At 43.0% G+C, this 20,321-nt stretch overlaps 1 protein-coding gene across 3 annotated transcripts in view; it reads left to right on the forward strand.

The window, feature by feature from the left end:
• GAS6 (growth arrest specific 6) overlaps nt 1-20,321 on the forward strand; it is a 57,972-nt gene that overhangs the window by 22,493 nt on the left and 15,158 nt on the right. For 2 of the 3 annotated variants that reach the window (XM_075918359.2, XM_075918348.2), the window contains exons 5-10: nt 709-831; nt 4,310-4,432; nt 9,129-9,254; nt 10,594-10,715; nt 12,887-13,005; nt 13,429-13,618. In XM_075918359.2, coding sequence (XP_075774474.2) covers nt 709-831; nt 4,310-4,432; nt 9,129-9,254; nt 10,594-10,715; nt 12,887-13,005; nt 13,429-13,618 — 803 coding nt within the window. The remainder of the gene's footprint in view (nt 1-708; nt 832-4,309; nt 4,433-9,128; nt 9,255-10,593; nt 10,716-12,886; nt 13,006-13,428; nt 13,619-20,321) is intronic. The other variant, XM_089775410.1, reaches the window with a different exon arrangement.

Here is a 20,321-nt window from a genome sequence, read left to right on the forward strand (position 1 = left end):
GATATCAGTTGGAGTTCTGCTTACAAATCAGTGGTAGAATCCGACACTCATTAGACTTGATTTTGCCTTGGCATGTTTAAGAACAATGTGCTGTCTATAGACTAGTGTTTTGAAAGTATTTTATTAGTAGTACACCTTCCTTTCCCTTTCTTTCTTATGATCTCTTAAAAAAAAAAAAAAGTATACCCATGGCAATTTTGACAGCTATGTAAAATACAGCCCTTACTAACAACAAGCCTGTTAATCTATTGATAACTTCATCCCAACAGTCAAAAATAAAACAACCAACTCCTCCCCTTACCCACACCTTCCTCCAGCAGTGCCCCTCTTCCTACTCCTCTTTCTTTCAAAAGCCTGGGAAAGTAGATGGGCTTTTCTGTATTCCCTAAAAGTCAGCAAATTTGAACTGTTTTCTCCACAGTGGGGCATGTATGTGTTCTATAATGTAGGGCCCTTACCCATAATGAAAAAATGTTCCTTCCATTTTTGATAAAGTAAGCTTCAACTTGAGTGTTTTTGCTGATTGCTGCTGATGTGGTGCTGCATAATATTGACAGAAAGATCAATCAGTACTCTAGCACTATGAAGCATCTGCCTGTTGTGCCAGTCACCTATATTTCTGATGTCTTGATTTTGACCGAGGCAGGGAAACAAACTATTTATGTTCAATGTGATGTTTTCTTTTCCTTTTTTTTTTTTTTTGAACAGATTTACCAGATCAGTGTTCTCCTTACCCTTGCCAGAAAGAGGGGACTGAACGATGTGAAGATCTAAAGGGTGACTTCTTTTGTCATTGCAAACGTGGCTGGCGTGGGCGAAAATGTGAACAAGGTAGTTACATTTGTTTTATTGTCTTAGGATATGTCTACACTTGCACCCTAGTTCTGATTAGGGATGCAAATGCAGGCATTTGAAATCGCTAATGAAGCGGGGATTTAAATATCCTGTGCTTCATTAGCAAGATCTCGCCGGCGCGCTAGTTCAAATCACTGATTCGAACTAGGAAGTGCGTGCCAGGACGTGTTAGTTTGAACCCACAGGTTTGGTTTGAAATAATGTTACTCCTCACTTCTATAAAGACAAGGTGGGGGGAAGTAATATCTTTGATTGGGCCAACTTGTGTTAGTGAGGGAGACAAGCTTTCAAGGCTACACAGAGCCCTTCCTCAGGTCTAGATAATGTACTCAGTGTCACAACTAAATACAAGGGAGAACATACCACTTTGACACACCAGAGGAATGTTCTATGTGCTATTCAAGATACACAAACAAGGGAACTTGGGCCGAGTCATCAGGTCTGACTATGGCACGCTTACTGAAGGAATATCTGGCTTCAGAGAAACCATCCTTGAACCACTCCAAAGGGTCAGCTTCTTCTAGGACACAACTGATTTCCTCTAGAAAATCTGCAGTACGAACAACCTCCCTCAGAACATCATCCTCGCCATCATGAATGTCACTTCCCTATACATCAATATCCCTTGCAATGATAACTTTGATGCCTGCCTCAGATATGTACAAGAAGATGGACAGCACTCAGAGGCACTCCAAAACACATCACCAAACTCCTCCATTTCATTTTCACCCATAACAATTTTACTTTCAACAACACACTCTTTGCCCAAACTATGGGAACAGCCATCGGTAGTAGCATGGCTCCCCACTCTGCCAACCTATTAATGGACCACCTTGAAAAACATTTGTTCAGAAATTCTATCACAAAACCAATGATATTCCTGAGATACATCGATATTTTCATTCTCTGGGTAGACAGCCTAAGCTCCCTCATAGTTTTTTTCCACAATTTCAACAATCACCATTAAGCTCTCTTTAGACTACTCCCATTGACTAGCATCCAATTTCTGGATCCCTGGAGCCATGCAGACAGCTCTGTGCAAGAAACTCAAAGATCACTACACCATTCACAGATCTAGCAACCATCCAAAACACACCAAGAAATTTGCTTTCTACAGTGAGGCATTCAGATACTACAGAATGTGCTCTGAGGAGAAAGTCTGGGATATACACCTTAACATACTTAAAACTATCTTTTCCGAACAAGCACACTTCATCAGATAAGTAGATTGCATCATGGAATGGTCCACTTAAATACCTCAAGAGAATTGGCTTCAGGACAGAAATAAAATGCTCTCTGACTGTACTCCTGTAGTTGTCTCCTACCACCCCCCATTGGAACCAATATGGGGTATCACTAAAGAATTAGAATCCATACTCAATTGGACTACACTCTGAAAGAAAATTTTATAGAACCCTCCTTCTGGTCTTTAAACAACCTGCCCAGCCTCTCCTAGCTCCTCAGAGGTCCATATTACACCATTCTCAAAAGGAAATCTATACACCTTCAAAAGACAATTCTGGAAGTTTAAATTCAGAACCTTGCTAGGCATTAAAAATCATGGACCGAAATGTGACACTGTAATTATTTCTCAGAGCCATGTAAGTCTGTATATATATGTGACGGACCGGGCCGTGTCTGGGCACAGCTGAGGGCATCCGCTCAGGGCGAATTGCTCAAATCCGGGGCTCCTTACAGCCCCCAGACTGGTGACCTCTCCAAACAGGCCACAAACCAGTCTCACAGAGCGCTTCAGCAACCTGCCTGAAGCCTCCCGAGCAAAACCCCTCCGACACCGCAGCAATATCCGTGCCCCAGATGGCCCCGGGCCTATACACAGGTGGGGGGGGGGGGTCCTAGCACCCAATCCCACCTACCCCGAACAAGTTCTGTCCGGTTCCAAGAAACCAGCCACAGATCCCTGATCAATTTACCCTCTGGACCTTACCCACAAATCACGCTGGGCCAATCCTTTAGAATCTATATCTAAAGGTTTATTATTACAATAAAGAAAAGCATGAGAGTAAGGTTGTTAAAGAATAGTACGTTACATGCACCGAATCTCCCAGTCCTCGATGCAGGCTCTAGCAGAGATGTTACAGCTGCTGGTTTAAAAGTTCTTGTTGCACATCCTAGGGTCAGGATGGGTTCACAGGTCTTCCAGGCTCTTCGATCCCTGCAGTGCTGCCTCTGGGATGAAGTGCTGAGCTGAGAACAAAATGGCATCGACCACATGGCCTCTTTATACCTCCTTCCTGGCCTCTTCTTGTATGCAGCAGGTCACCTGGTCAGAGGCCAATCTCTGTGTTTCCTGCTGGCTGCTCTCAGGTGACAGCCCCCATTCTTTGGGTGTGTCTTTGGCCCATCAAGTGCCATTGTCCCACAGGGCCTGGCTAATCAGCCTGTCCATAGCAATGCTTAACCACATTCAGAGAAATATTCAGCTTCCACACAGATTACAGATTCCTACCTACACACACAGACATTATACACTCACATAAATAGCGTACATAAGATCAGCAAACAATAAGCTCCCATTCAATACCCCACATGGCTCCCTTTTATACCAATTTCTGGGGCCAACACCCCCACTTAGGGGTGCAGCAGCGATCTGGCTGCTTCCCTCCAATTCGGTAATGTGACAATATATTAGTGTCATGAGCTTTTGTCGGCAAACCCCACTTCTTTAGATGAGCTTGAGCGGAGCTCAGTTATGTAGTTAAATAAAACTAATTATGGTTTAGTAGAAGAATCAGTACCCAACTAACAACCTCTCCCTTCTGGCTCCTCCCACCTCTTACTTAACACACCTGCGGTCATAGGTGGAAGACAGGCCATTTCATCTTGAATGGTCCCTTGAAATACATGTAAACAACTTATGCTGAATAATCAGTTCCCTCTTGTATTTAGTTGTGACACTGAGTACATTTCCCAGGAGCTCTGTGTAACTCAAACTTGTCTCTCTCACCAACAGAAATTAAGACAATAAAAGATTTTATCTCGCCCACCTTGTGGGACTAGTACAGCTACAATACTGCATTGATCAAACTAATTATAAATATAAAGATTCCTTCTCAGATGTGGCCCAGGATGTTGTATATCAGGTCTGCTTCTGCAGACACTTTCCTCATGTCGATAGTACCATCAGCTTCAGTGGGAACTGTTATCAGTAGTAAAAACTCTCAACCTATTTGTGAGATTCAGTCCACAGGTCAAGGTTGGTTGTGAAAGATAACAGGTGCAATAAACAAGTGTGTGTGTGTGTGTGTGTGTATATATGGGTGTGTACACGCACACACGTTTGAATCAGTATGCATGTTTTGAAGCTGTTTTTATATATGTTGTTATTCTATCTCTTGCCTTTCTTTTTTTCCTTTCAACTTCCCATTCCTACCCTCACTCACATAGTGTTGAATAGCTGAAAAATCTAATGTAACTTTTTACTGCTATCTAGATATTAATGAATGCAGTGTGCAGAATGGTGGCTGTAACCACGTCTGTCTCAACAACCCAGGTAGCTACCGCTGTTCATGCTACAGTGGCTACACTCTTCATAAAAACAATAAAATATGTGAAGGTAAGATCATCCATAAACCTGATACATTAAAGTCAATGATTAGCAGTTCTTAATCACTGTGGAGAACATTAAGTGTGTGTGACATTTATATTATATTGGATTTGGGGTACTTTGGAGGCACAGTGTGTGGGTGGAAGTGAGGTTGTGGTTTGATACCTCAGGACTCTGTGAGGGTCCCCTGGGTTGCTAGGAGCCAGTTTAGAATATTTGTTTGTCAGTCAGCAGTGGGAGAGGGACCATTGGAGGAGTGAGTGTAGAGATGTGCTGGCTGGAGGCAGGTTTCTTTTGGACTTAGGTACCAACTTGCAAAAGTGTGGAGGGAATACTCTGCCCCAAGCCTCTCCTGCACGCCACTCTTTCCCTCACGGCCCTACCCCACCTTGCCTTTTTCTGCACCCTGCCCCACTCTTGCCCAGCCTCTTCCCATCCAGTTCTGTTCTCTCCCCTGAGCACACCATACCCTTGCTCCTCCCCTCAGCCCTAGAGCCTCCTGAGTGCTGCAAAACAGTTTACCACGAGAGTGGGAACTGTAGGGAGGGAGTAGGAAGCACTGATCTGTGAGGCCCAGTGTCTGGTGGGAGGCACTGGGGGGAAAGCATGAGCTGATGGGACAGTCCGTTGATGGTCAGCATCCATCAGTTTTTCCCCATGAGTGCTCCAGCCCTAGATGAGAGAAGCCTAGGCTACTGAAAGGGTGGTGGTAAGACCACATTGGGAGAACATCAGATTCTGTGGCTTTTGAAGAGGAAGCCTGAACTTGGGGTGGAGCAAAGGGGTGAGAGTTGAAAGAGTCTATTCCAGACTGGAAAAGGACAATGGTCCAGCTTATCAGTACCAATGTTCACATAGATTTCAACTTTAAATAATGAATTGCAGGTCTCTTAAATCAGTCCTCAGTGGAGCTGTGGTGAATGGGGATTTCTGCAGTGGCCTTCAGCAAATATCTACCATAGTTATGGGGCCACCCTCCTGCTCCTGGGGAAAAGGCCCTGTTAAGAAGGGAGCAGAGGGAGAGAAGTCCCAAGATAAAATTTGCTAAGTGAGAATCTTGGGGGTATGAGCAGAATACGAGACCAAATCCTAGGAAACCTGTAGTTGTGACAATTGTATTTTATCCTGTTAGTTTACACTAAGGCTGTGTCTAGACTGACAAGTTTTTCCGCAAAATCTTCTGCTTTTGCGGAAAAACTTGCCAGCTGTCTACACTGGCCGCTTGAATTTCTGGAAAAGCACTGACGATCTCATGTAAAATCATCAGTACTTTTCCGGAAATACTATGCTGCTCCCGTTTGGGCAAAAGCCTTTTTCCAAAAGACTTTTGCGCAGAAGGGCCAGTGTAGACAGCATAGTACTGTTTTCTGCAAAAAAGCCCCGATCGTGAAAATGGTGATCGGGGCTTTTTTGCGGAAAAGCGCATCTAGATTGGCCACGGACGCTTTTCCGCAAAAAGTGCTTTTGCGGAAAAGCATCCTGCCAATCTAGTTGCACTTTTCCGAAAATGCTTTTAACGGAAAACTTTTCCGTTAAAAGCATTTCCGGAAAATCATGCCAGTGTAGACGTAGCCCAAATGTTGTGTTTTAATTTTTAGGCCAAAAGAAAGTGTTAATAGTTGGTGTTTGGTTAGGTTTTCATGTAACTGCAGCCTATTAGAATTTTTCTTCAGTAGTGCAAGTTTGGAGTACATGCCTAGGCATGCCAGTAGTCACACCGTGCTTTTCTGCAACATCAGAACATAGGGAGTGATTCACAGAGGATTTGTGGGTTGGATTGTGCTAATTTGGTCCAGCTGATCGGCCTTGACATCCTGACAACATTGAGAGGAATAAGACTTGGCAAGAAGAGTGTTGTTTATTTCTAGTCTCATTGCTTTGCAATAGACAAGCCTGTTGTATGGCTTTTCTTTTTAGTGCTATTTGTTACATTGATTATTATTTCTTAATCTGGGCATGTAGAGCAGCTAATAACTTCAGAAGGTGAAAGTGCAAAGAATGGAGCTTTCAGCCTTCCTGGCATAATCTCATTTACAATTAACCCCTGTTGAAATGACGCGGTGAAGGCAAATAGCAACATTAGAAATAGGGTTGCCAACTTTCTCCTTGCACAAAACCAAACTCCCTTGCCCTGCCTTGCCCTGCCCTTTCTCTTTGGCTCTGCCCCTGCTCACTCCAGCTCCCTTGCTGTTGTCTCTCATTTTCCCTGGGCTGGCTCTGAGGGTTGGTGAGGTTAAGGGCTCTGGCTGGTGATACAGGCTCTAGGGTGGGGCTGGGGAAAAGGGGTTTGGGTGCAGGAGGATTATCTGGACTGGGACTGAGGAGTTCAGAGGGAGATGAGGGCTGGGGCAGGGAGTTTGGGGATGGAAAGGGAGTTGGGGTGCATGCTCCAACCTCAAGCAGCTCCCAGAAGCAGTGGCATGTCCCTCTCCAGCTCCTAGGAGATGGGAGCAGCAGGGGGTGGTGTTCTAGGGTGGGAGCAGCATATGGCACCTCTAGGCTGTGTCTATATGTGGGAGCCAGAGAGTAGACATGTCAGCTGCTTCCGGAGAGTTGTGTGGCATGGAGGCTAGCAAGGAGCCTGCAAGCTCCACTGCACAGCGCCATCAACTGGATACTCAACGGGGCTGGTTAGCAGTGCTTAACAGAGTCACCAGGATCCCTTTTTGACCAGGTGTTCCAGTTGAAAACCGGACACCTGGTCACTCTAGCTACGAAACAGTTTAGGAACGAAAGTGAAGCAGGATGTCAAGTCCACTTGAAGTTTCAAGATGAATCTTGTGTCAGCAGAATTTAACTTCAGTTTTAATTCAGTTTTCAAATGCCCTTTTCTTGCATGCTGTGCCATGAGTTCATTACTGACCACAAGTGGCCCAGCTCTCCACTCTATTTATCTCATTCAAAAGACAGATGATGTATACACTTTTTTGTGCTGCCACAGAATTTTTCATAACAGTTCAGTCATCCCTGCTTATAAGAATGTTGGTTGACACACAGAGTACAGAAAGTAGATCCAGGCATATGCAAAAGCTCCAAGGCAATAACTTTGTCAGCAAACTTAAGTATGAGATATGGAAATTTCCTCCAATATCTTTGGAAGATCACCATGTTAAGTTTGTGTATGTAATTCCATTAGGGAGAGGGACCACAACTCCTACAGAAACTAAGAACAGTGTGGGGTGGGAGATTGATTAGGCAAATTCACTAAGTTTGTAACCCCCCTAGAAAAGTACCACCACTTGGAGATGCTTATATAGTAGTTTATACTAGTTTCTCTAGAGAGACACAAAGAAAAGACTTTTGATAAATAGCATGAATTTAAACATGCTCTGGGTAGACACATGTGATGACCACTCCATTCCCCTACCAGGACATGAATGTTTGCTGTTTTCTGATCCCGCAAACACACAGAAGTTTTTGTCAAAGGGAAGAGCCACAATCCTTGGGAAGGTTTTGGAAGAACTTTGTCCTACTGAGGCCCCAAAAGATAGATGAGTGATTTCTGGGAAGCTTCTAGAATATAAAAACAACACATTCTTATATGCGTGTTTTTTCTAGAACTTTGTTACCTTGAGAATAAAGGTTCTTTCTTAGAAAGAGCTGTGAGGTGACTTGTAATTTTGGGTTTGTGTATGCCTCAGGTGTTTTAAATTTAAAACGATATAGTTTAGGTGAAATTTGAGAGATGGCATTTGAAAGATTTGTGGAAATTATGTAAAGTAATTGAAATTTTGAATTACAAACAAAGGCTGAGAATTTTTTTAAAAAATTACATGCATTTTATGAAACTGTGTGTGTTAGAAAGAGAGAAAGCAGGGGAAAGGAGAAACCTGTATTTGTTAAAATAATCTTTGCTTTTGTGTTTCAAATCTTTATTTTTCAACAAAACAAAACTGTCTACTTCCTGGCTATGTGCTCATATTGTTCCATGGTTTGTAGCCCTATCAAACTTGGCAACTGGGTCTATTTTCTCAGGGTATGTCTACACTACCCCGCTAGTTCGAACTAGCGGGGTAATGTAGGCATACCGCACTTGCAAATGAAGCGCGGGATTTGAATTTCCTGGGCTTCATTTGCATAAACGGGGAGCCGCCATTTTTAAATCCCCGCTGGTTCGAACCCCGTGTAGCGCGGCTACACAGGGCTCGAACTAGGTAGTTCGGACTAGGATTCCTATTCCGAACTACCGGTACACTCGTTCTACGTTCTACGAGGTGTACCGGTAGTTCGGAATAGGAACCTAGTCCGAACTACCTAGTTCGAGCCCCGTGTAGCCGCGCTACACGGGGTTCGAACCAGCGGGGATTTAAAAATGGCGGCTCCCCGCTTATGCAAATGAAGCCCGGGAAATTCAAATCCCGGGCTTCATTTGCAAGTGCGGTATGCCTACATTACCCTCCTAGTTCGAACTAGGACGGTAGTGTAGACATACCCGCAGTGTTTTCCCTCTGGCTCACTTTTCATTTCTCTTCCAAAAGTAGCCAATGGCTTGAAGAGAAACCTATAGCTATTGAAGAGAAACCTATAGCCTGTAGTTGCTTCCTTCCTGGTAATATTTATCAGACCAACACCAGTTTCTCAAGGATATTAGTAAACCTCTCAATTATCCAAATAACTGAGACGATAGTGACCACTGCCTTACTCGCAAACATTGAAATGATAATAATCTGAAATCGCCCTCTGTGTTTGACTGTTTATTTTGCAGACATAGACGAATGCACAGAATCAACAGGCATCTGTGGAGAAGCTCGTTGTAAAAATTTAATAAGCTCATATGCGTGTCTGTGCGATACAGGCTACAAATATAATAACTTAAGCAAGTCTTGTCAAGGTAAGTGAATGGAAATAATGGGATTAATTCTATGGTAACATTTATGAAGTTCTTTGGCCAGGTAAAGCACAATGGAATTGTACAGTACATTCTAACAGTCTTCATTTGTTTGTTTTTTTAGTTCTTCATTTAACCACTCTAGGTTGGTTGCCTTTCAGTGTCTGCGAGCCACTCTGTCAGGTTTTCAGTCATCAAGATGACTTGAATAAGACTGTACAAAACAAAATAACTGAGACTTCTTGTATAGTGACAGCCACAGATCTGGTTGGGATCCAGGCAAATCTGGTCATAGTATTGTCTCCATTAGGGATGTAAGCGAGTAGTCGACAAATTGATAAGCCTAGGCTTATTGGTTAATCTAGTCAACTACTTGCATTCCTGCCCTCCCCCCCTTGCTGTCTCTGCTCAAGCTTGGCTCAGTCCCAGCTCGCACCAGGTGTGGGACCTACCCCCGCTGCAGCTTTGCAGTTTAAATGTAGTAAGAGCTGGCCGGGCAGGCAGCCCATTTAAACTGCAGAGCTGCAGCGGGTGTTAGCTCTCGGATCTGGCACGAGCCGGGACTGAGCACTTCCTCCCTTATCGACTAATCATTTAGTCGATAGAAATTCTGTCGAATACACGATTAGCTAATTACTCACTTCCTTACATTCCTAGTCTCCGTTTGTGGTGGCAGAACACTGCAGAGCAGTAGTTGTTTTGAAATCTCTCCTGTAGTGTTTAGCTGTGCTACAAATCCCTTGTAAATGGGGCTATGTACAGTTCTGTTGACTAGACTGCCTGCAAGTGTGTGTGATTGAGCAAATGTTCCAGGACCAGCATTGCATCCAGCCTTACTACTGAGTAGCTTAATGATATGAAAGGTGGTTTTTGTTTTTAGTAGCTTCATAGATCCTTGAGCCACAAATATGGCTTTTCCCTGTAGATCTTTGAAGTTATTGAGAAAACACAAAGAAAGGATATAAAATGGAGACATCTCATTACTACTATCAGTTTCTTGTTGTTTATTAAGGACCCAGTTATGCAGCCATTACACTGAGTAGTAGTCATGCAGGTAGTCTCATGCTGACCGCAGCTGAGCTACCAAAACAACTCAGAGCTACTCACAAGTGTACTAGAGTGGGCCTTATAGGGAAGCATGTCCAGCAGTTAGAGCACAGGGATATGAATCAGGAGACCAGGAGAGTTATTGAGGGGGTAATTACTAAGTAGAAGCATTTTGAGATCATCAAATGAAGGGCACTCTAGCATGGCAAAAATATATGGCCTGAAGACCATTTACTTAAAACAATTAATCAGTATTTTTCACTGTCCCCTCTTTATCTTGGTTGATGGTGTATAGATGTGAATGAATGTGAAGAGAAACTCTGTGAGCAAACTTGTGTCAATTCACCAGGGAGTTACACATGTCACTGTGATGGCAAAGGGAGAGTTAAGCTTTCCCGGGACATGAACACTTGTGAGGTAAGTTGTCTTTCATTTCAGTAACTGAAAAACAAAAAGCTTTGAAATAGTTGTGTGGGTTAAATAACGCAGAGTCCATCTGGCCAGGCTTACTTGATTGGGTAGTAGATCCCATAAGAAGCCAGTGTCTTCTTGTCAAGACCCTGTTGGAAACAGGTCTTGTAATGATGAAGAGGGAATGTATCTACTCAAGACTTAACTTCTCAGGCTCTCACTAAACATCTATTTGCCCATCTGTCAAAGAGGGTGGCACTGGAATCACTGCCTTTCCTCTACTGAGCTGTAATTTATACCTGCCTGCATAAACTTTTCTAAAATAGACTCACTGAGGACAGTGTACAAATCTAATGGCATGATTTAAGTTGAATTTTTTTGTTGCATGCCACTATCCATTTGGGTTTTTTTCCCTCTTTGGCTGAGACAGGCAGGTAGCTTTGATACTTGCCATGCATGCAAAAGGCATCCATTAGCAAGTTTTTTATAGTGGACTTTTCAAAATTGTTCTTTAATATGTAAATATAATTTCAATGTGCTATAGAAAAAAATATGTTCCCAGGGGAAGCTAGAGGAAATGAATTTTAAGTGTCCTCACAACTAAAATCAAGTATTGTAGACTTAGCTTATCAGCAGTTGGAGTTTAATCATTGATACCCTGTGTAATGAGGTGAGGTACTCACCACCCCCCACCTCCATGAGGCGTAGTTGAGTCCCAAGGGCTTTTGAAATTTCAGCCCCAACCCCATACGTTCAGCAATTCCTCCCCTGTCCTCTACCCCAGGCCTTCTCATTGGGGGCTGAAGTCAATAACGAAAATCCCTCACACTGGGGGCAGTGCGGCCTAGTGGTCAAAGTCAATATTAACCACTCCACTTGCTGGGGCAGTGTGGCCTAATAGCTGGAGTCCATAGCATTGGGTGCCAGCCCCACGGTCTGGGGATAAAGGAGAGGGGTAGGGCAGCATCCTTACTCCACCGGGTCCCAGCCCAGGGGCCTGTTAGCAGTGGCATGGTCCACTGCTAGCTCAGTAAGGACTCTTCCCGTAACATGCTGAGCTCCTCAAGATAGACTCTCCCACCCTGGGCTACTTTCTACTAGGAATGTTACATATTGGTTAATTAAATAGTTGATTAATGTCATGAATTCTTATCAGTTACTGGACTATTCTATAGTCCTATGGGGCAGGGCCTGCAGCCAGTGCGCTCTGGTCTCACTCCAAAGGAGCCCCCTGCCACTCTGCACTGCTGCCTCTGTATCAGAGGTAGCATCATGGGGCGCCAAGCAGGAGCCAGTCTGCAAGGGGAGCCAGTTAAAAAAACAGCTCCCCTCGTGGACTGGCTGCCTGTCACCCTGTGCTGCTGCCTCTGATACAGTGGCAGCAGTGTGGGGTGGCAGCAGGTACTGTCCAGAAAGGGGGCATGGCCTGAGCTCCCAGACCTGGTGTGTGCAAGGACTGAGCCAGGCAGCCTGGCAGCCCAGCTCCTAGTACACTTTAAATGCAGAGCCACAGCAGGGGTAGGTCCCGGACACAGCACAAGCCAGGACTAAGCTGGGCACCTGGCCAGCCTGCTAAAAAATGTACTGGTGTGGGGGGGGGGGAATGCGTGTAGCCTATAGCATTAACCAGTACGCTTTTGCTTATTGGTTAATCAACTACATTATTACATCCCTATTTCCTACCAGCCTTCAGCTCCTCTGCAGTAGCACTGGTGTCTTGCTGGCTGGTCTCTAGGTCTGGCCCCTCTGGCGGTTCACCTGCAGGAGCTCTGGCAGTGTCTCCTTCCTCCGGATCTTCTGCAGTAGCATTGGGGTCTCGCTGGCTGGTCTCCAGGTCTGGTCCCTCTGGTAATTCACCTCCAGGACCTCTGGCAGTGCCTTCTTCTGCCTTGGCAGCCAGCCCAGACTGAGCTTCTCTCCAGGTCTTTAGACCCGGGCTGCAGTCTGAGCCTGCCCAGCAGATCTGCAGGGGTGGGATTTCCTCAGTCAGGTGGGTCTGGTTAGGCCTTGCTTCCCCAGTGAGGGGCTGGTACACCCTGTCACACCCTGATCAACAACTTTATCCATGTCATGAGTGTTTGAGCTTAGAAAATAGCAAAGGAAATTCCACTTGATTGTTGTCGTCTTTCATTCATATATAAGCAAATAATTAGTCTACAAATATATTTTGATTATAGGATATTATACCTTGTGTGCCTTTTGCTCTTACGAAGAGTGTTAAATCTCTGTACCTGGGGAGGATGTTCAGTGGTATACCTATTATCCGACTACGATTTAAAAGGAAACAACCCACAAGGTGAGAATGCTTTTAGAACTGCAGCTGAATACTTTCGGTGTCCCTTCAGGACATATCTGGAATTAAAAAGCCATTTAAAACTAAAATTATTATTTATTAGTTTGTATTGTGATAGACCTGGGAACCCTGATAGACCAGACCCCTATTAGGCAAGGCACTGTATAGACAAGTAACCAAGACGGTAGTCCTTGTGCCAGAGAATCTGATAATCTTTGATAATCTCTGAAATATGACTACGTTCTCTAGTACTGTTTTCATATAATATGCCCTTCACCAAGTTTAGTCTTTCAGAACTGAGTTAAAAGCTAATACTTTTTAATATTTGGTTCTTAACTATCTGAACTGATGCTCTCTCTATGGAAAGCACAGAATGGTTTTTTAATTCTGCATAACTAATTTGTTTCTTGACACCCATGCGGTCAGACTTGTGGCTGAATTCGACTTTAGAACCTTTGATCATGAAGGTATCCTTTTCTTTGCTGGAGGCCATCAAGACAGCACATGGATAGTCTTAGCATTGCGCAACGGACGGTTAGAATTGCAGTTGAAGTACAATGGAATAGGACGCGTGACTAGCAGTGGGCCAGTTATCAACCATGGCATGTGGCAAACGGTGAGTATGAGCTACTTGTTTCATGGATGTTGCTTTCACACTGTTTGATTCTTGAGCTGCATCTAAAGTGCACTTTGGCTTTTTTGGACTTAGCCTCATGTTTAACATGCCCTTATATTGTATATTTAATGATGGAAATGAAACAATTGTTGTTTTTTCTAGTGTTCAAGAAGTCATCTAAAACATCAGTCTCAATATAGCACATTAGGGTACATTCTTTATATAGACAGAACATTGCTTTTAATCTCTGATTGCAGACACAGTACAGAATCTGCCCAGCCCGCTTTCCATTTTGCACTAGCATAACACAGTGGTGGGTGAATGGGGGCCTTTATGTCACTATTCAAGAGTAGCAACAAGTTGAACCTTGGAGTAGGGGTGGCCATGGAGAGATGCACTGCCTCAACCAGAGTTCTAGGAAGCACTGTGCCTTTGGCAAGAATAATACCTTCACGGGCACTAGAAAAGAGGCTGTTGCACCTCTTTGAAGGGGGTGCTGTATATCTTCAAGCCTCTGTTGCAGATATGGCAGTGTTGGAGATATGCCGCCTTTCCTTCTTCCCTGCTCTCCTGCACCAAATATTCAGGCTGAGTCATCCTCTAGAGTAGCTGGGGGCCCAGTTGTAGAACTAGCTTTGTGCTAGCAGCAGACTACCTCAGATGGTATGTATGTGTGGGAATCTTTAGCCGTCTCTGAAAGGCAGCTTTACGTCACCTTTGTACTACTGGAACAGCACAAGATATGGCTGAGTTCTATGTCAATGTCTTTCTTTAAACTACAAAGAATGCTTATTTAAATAGACTAGTCTGTTTCCTCCATAAATATATGGGGAGCCTGTTAAAAAACATTTTGATGTCTGCTTACTTAGCTGCCTAATTATGTAATTCCCAAGAATATTGCAAGAAGATTCAATCATTTTTTGAATTTGTGTGGATTCATTTCTTCATACTCAGAGACATGTCTTCTAATTTCTGGTGATGTTGGAAATTTCAGATTCTTGGGCATTATTATATGTGGCCAAATTAGCAAGAAAGCTTGCAATATGGATTTATGAAATATTTAGCATTTTATGTATTCATTTTCTCTCTTACACTTTCTTTTCCCTTTCCCATTAATTTGTTTTTTCCTGTTGAACCTTTTGACCTTAAGTTATTTGTTTCTTGAAGACTGAATCAGTAAAAACTTCTGGTTAATTTTAGTACAGGCAGTCACCGGGTTACGTACAAGATAGGGACTGTAGGTTTGTTCTTAAGTTGAATTTGTATGTAAGTCGGAACTGGTACATATTGTAGGGGAAACTCTAGCCAAACATTTCTCCAGAGCTCAGTTTTATTCTCCCACACCTCACTTCCCTCAGTCCTTTATTCTCAAGCTGAGGTGTCTGCTGAGAAAAGCCGCTCCGCGTCTCCCTGGTCTGCTGGGGGGAAGCAGCTAGTGCGGGGTTGCCTCACCCTGTTTGTAAGTAGGGATGCGATGTAAGTCGGATCCATGTAACCTGGGGACTGCCTGTAGTCTAAAGTCAAGAATAGTAGTATTTCTGGAGGAAGGGTGAAGGCTTGAAATTACAAAATATTATTTTTAAATGTCCCTTCAAATTTCATGTATGAGAAATTGGGTACAGGATTTTTCTATCTAAAGAACAGTTGGAAGAACATACTCTGTAGTATATTACTATTAACCGATAGACATTTGGTAATACTTCCAGTATATCAAATAACATCTCATTCAGTTCTCTCACTTTCACTGAAACAAATAATTTTCTGTCTCTAAGACAACAGTGGAGACGTTGTCATATGCAATATATTTATGAGCAGCTTCAAGCCAGGTCTTACAAAACTAAATATTTAGCCCCATAATTTGAAATTCTCTGCCACTTGCAGTGATTTCTGTAGTTGTATGTTTGGAGTGATGGGATGGCTTAGTGTTTAAACTTGGGATGAAAAATGTAAAACAATATATATATAGTAGCTGATGCTTTTAAGGCTGTTGTGTGAGTCACAGCAGCTTCAATAAACCTGTTAAACCATTTGAGTTGGGAACATAACATAAGCACCAGACCTCACTGTGAATCAATGTGAACTTTCACAACTTTCAGAGTAGGAAGAAAAGTCTGGAAGAGATTTTCTTTCTAAGTGTGGGATGAGTGAAGAATGTAGGGTCTTGTTTCTGTCTGTGTTTATTTGCTGTTATGACAGCAGTGGATCAAAAGGGAAATTATTAATGTAATTAGTCTATAATTAAGATAATTATCCTTCACCTGCCAGTAGTGTTTTGAGGACTTCTATCATCCTGTTTTTCCTCAAAACCCCTTATTCTCAGTTGCTGCTCTTCTTGCTGTGGTCTACATGCTGCTTGTGTGTGTGTGCGCGCGCGCGCATGCGTGTACTCCATGTTCCTGACATGGGGATATTACTTATTCTTCCAGGGTTTTTCACAGCCTGTGGGGATGTTTTAATAAATCTATTCTTCATCCCATCTCTAATATCATGCTAAATGTCCCACCAGATATAGAAAGACTCATCCACAGGTCTCTCCTCTGTCTCTCCATATAGTGAATAGCAGCTGGGAGGAGTCTTCACACCACCGCCTCTTGACTTTATTATTCACTCAGCTCTGAAACATGCAGTTCAGATATTTTTTCCTCATTTGCTCATTTTCTCATTCTCCTTTGTTGTTGGCATCCCTTGCATCTCATCCTTCTTTTACCCTTCAGCAGTGCAATGTCATGCTCCCTGCCCATTCTGTTTCTCACACCTTTCCCAGTCCTTTCCCCTTTTTACTTTTCCTCTCCTTATTTTCCATCTTTGTCCACTGGTCTCAACCTCAGCAGTCCCTTCTTTCTTCCCCCATGGCTTATTCAGAGTGTCCTCCCCTCCCAAAATCCTTATTTTACATTTATGAAATCTAATTAAAACATATATATATATATATATACACAGAACCCTTCCAAATGGGCAAGCTGCAGGTGTATAATTGCAGTGTAGAAATACTGGAAGCCCCATCTCCATTATTACTAAAGTCAATGATGTTTTGTCGTGGGCTTTTAGTGGGTGCAAAATCAAGGCCTGAGTTTGTATAGTGCGCAGGTCTCGATCCTGACTGGAGTCTTCAAGTCATGATATTATACAGATGATAATAGTCTTATTATACCCCCCTCAGTCGATGAAGGGGCAGAGGATAGTCGATAAACAAGCAGAATCATCGGAGACAGGTGTATGTTCTATCTCATGAAGTATAGTATGTAACTCCAGTTGTGTGAAGGTTTTGAATATCTTCAGAGTCATTCAGTAATTGGCCTTTGCCTGTGTAAAGAACAAGTTGTGTAGCAAATCTTATTGCTCTCTTTTGAATATAGAGATTTATAGATTAGTAGCTGAAGGGCATACACAGTTGTTATATAACACATTTGGATTTTAGATATACTTTTGGTAAAATGTAACAAATTGGTGCTCAGCAAATTAATTCAGAGTGGCTTATATATGAATACTAGCATATGGATTGGAAACTGGCTGCAGGACCTGGGAATGGTAAATAAAAGGTAATGTATTAAGCTGTGAAAAGGGGTGTTGCAGGCGACACTGCAGGGGTCACAGATACTAATATCTCTGTTACAGATCTGGAAAGTGGGGGGGGGGGGACAACATCTGAAATGAAATTTGCAAATAATACTAAAACCAGTGAGGACAGTGAATGCCAAGGAACTTGGCGCTACTAGAAATATGGGGGGAAAATAACAAATTGAGATGCAGTGCAAGTTAGTTTTCTCCACAAATGTGTAGTAGTAATGCAGAACATAGATAACCAAAGGGAGGGGGTAACATGGAAAACAGGAATGCCAGCAACTGGTTGGGATTCGTCCTGCTTTTAGCAGGGGAGTGAACTCGATAACCTCCTGAAGTCTCTTCCAACCCTAGGTATTTAGGTATCACTGACTTCAATGGGCGTTATGTGCCTAAACACCTTTGATTTAGTCCTATGTGACTTAAAGCCCTAAATCCCAGTTTCAGAAATGATTTAGGTGCTTAGGAGGCAAACTGCAATAAGTCCCTAAATGCCTGAATCTCTTTTGAAATGAGATTTAGCCCCTTCTCCCCACTGCTATTATGGTCCTATCACAGTGGTTAGAGCAGTCACCCGGGGTGTGAGAGACCTGTTTTCAAATTCTTGCTCTGCCTGATTTGGAACAGATACTTGAATTTGCATCTCTCATATCCCAAGTGAGTGTCTGAACCACAGGTCGATTGGATATTCTGGGTGGGGTCCTTCCAATCTCTCCTTTTGTAGTTATTCCACTCTGTATAAATAACTAAATGCCCACCCACTCTCTGCTCTGATGGCTCTGGAAAGCTTGATGAGCAAAGCATCACAGAAAAGGAAAGTTTTAAGCATGGCAGCTGAAGCTAGGCAAATTCAGTCTGGAAATAAGGCATACATTTCTAATGGGGAGAGTAATTAACAACTGTGAAAATTTACCAAGGTTCCTGCGGATGCTCTATCACTATCCATTTTAAAATCAAGATTGGATATCCTAGATCTGCCCTTGGAATTCTTTTGGGGACATTCTAGGACCTGTGCTATACAGCTGGTCCCTGACTTATGAACGAGTTACGTCCCAGACACTTGGTCATAACTCAAAGTGTTCATAAGTCGGACCCCATTCATTTAAAGGCAACCACAATGTTCGTAAGCGCGGATCACACGTTCGTAAGTCGGGGACCGGCTTACGAACGCTTAATAGGAGGTTAGGTCATAAGTACGAACGGTCGTAAGTCGACTGTTCGTAACTCAGGGACCGGCTGTATAGGAGGTCATCTTAGTTGATAAGTCTGATCTATTCTGGCTTTGGAATTAATGCCTAATGAATGATGTGCTCGTATGCACTTCTGATACCACCACCTACGACGCTAATCATCATCATCTCATTATTTCCTTGCACTTTCCTCATCTTTCTGTATCCTTCTCTTGTCTCGTGTCTTGCAGTTCGAATGTAAGTTCCCTGGAAGCAGGGACCATATTTTGGTTCTGTATTTGTACAGTGCCTGGCATGGTGGTGTCATGGTCTGCGACTAGATACTACCATTTTATAAACAATAGTTGTGGTTGGGGCACTCAGCTTGGGAACCCAGGTGGGACTATGACAACATCCTAGATGATTGGCTTGACCATTGCCTTTCTGGGTATAATGACACAATACCCTGCTCTCAAAATTCCTGCTGTGTTTGCCCTGGTTGTTTTGTGCAAGGCCCAATCCAGTAGGTGTACTATGAGGACTGCCACTGAATCGACTCCTGCTACAGAGATAGGCAGGTAATCCTGAGTTTAACAATCCTACCAGGGTTTAGGCATGAATTAGGGTGTTGAGCAGTTCAGCAGCATTTGGTTTTAGGCAGTTTTGTGCATGCTAGCAGAGGGCACTTAAGTGCTATGGGGATTTTACTGGGAGAAACTTGGGTACTCAGGGAATTTAGGCACCTCCAGGATTAGGTGTCTGGTCAGTGGGTGTTTTGAGGATCTCACTGGTGCTTAAATGTCGAATGTTTGGCTTCTCAAATGGTAGTTAAGCGCCTCAGTTTTTGTCAATCTAGCCTGTAGACAGATCTGAAAATTTTACTTCTGAGCATCAAGTTTGACACCTCCATATTTGTCAGAATATGGTTCAAATTCCAATAGGATCAACTCAGCGTTTTGACATTCTAAAAAGTGTGGGGGGAGGGAGGGAGTATGGGTGTGCCAGAGAGACATCTAGATGAGAATTTAAAGTGAGATAACTGAGGTTCTTTCTGTTCTGGGTGGATATTAAAAATCCCTTGCCACATCTCAAAGAAATAGCATTTGAGCTAGTGACCTTAGCCACAGTTTTCCCCAAACTTCATTTTTGTTCTGTGTATGTCAGTTTTGCTCTTGACTGCCTCTCTTTTTCCCTGGAGGTGGCTGCATTTCAATGACACTGATTCTTCAGTAAGACTCATGCAGGAAAACCCTTGTGCCTATCTGGTGCCCTACTGAAATCAGTTGGGTTTTGCAAAGACACAGGGATCTCTATCATTGGAGGATCAGAGCCATGCTTTATAAAGCTGCTTAGAATCCTTTTTGGAATGGAAAGCATAGTATAAATATAAAACTTTTTAAAAACTCTCTCAAATATGTAACATTTGTTCTTTGTTCTTTATTAAGCTGTCCCTGCTTCAAGATGGGATCCACTTAATAGAATCATAGAGCTGGAAGTGACCTCAGGAGGTCATCAAGTCCAGCCTCCTGCCCAAGGCAGGACCAGTCCCAATCCCATTTCTGTCTTGAAAGCATCTGTGATATTATTTACTGGTCTAATAAGAAACCCTCCCTTACATGTCCTTTCAGCTTTTTCTTTCATATATGGCTGTAATAGAAGGAGGATAATAAATAACTTGTTATTGCTTTTAGTCCTTTACATCTCCAAAACACTGACACTCATAAGATAGATTGTATTTTCTGTCTTTTGCAATGTTGGCTTCAATTGTACATAAATGTGCATTTTCTTCTATTTGTTATAAAACAGGTGGATAGACTCTACTGTTATGACAGCACACAAGTTATAGAGTGTTTTTTATCAAAAGACAAAATAGATTGCAAAAAGTTAATGAAGTGGGTTCAGCAAAATAAATATTTTCTTAAGTTGGGAATTTCATTAATTATAGCTGCACTTTGTGACTTGTGACTAATCCT

The sequence above is a fragment of the Pelodiscus sinensis genome, chromosome 1 (assembly GCF_052426305.1).
Source record: "Pelodiscus sinensis isolate ZL-2025 chromosome 1, ASM5242630v1, whole genome shotgun sequence".
Taxonomy (NCBI): domain Eukaryota; kingdom Metazoa; phylum Chordata; order Testudines; family Trionychidae; genus Pelodiscus; species Pelodiscus sinensis.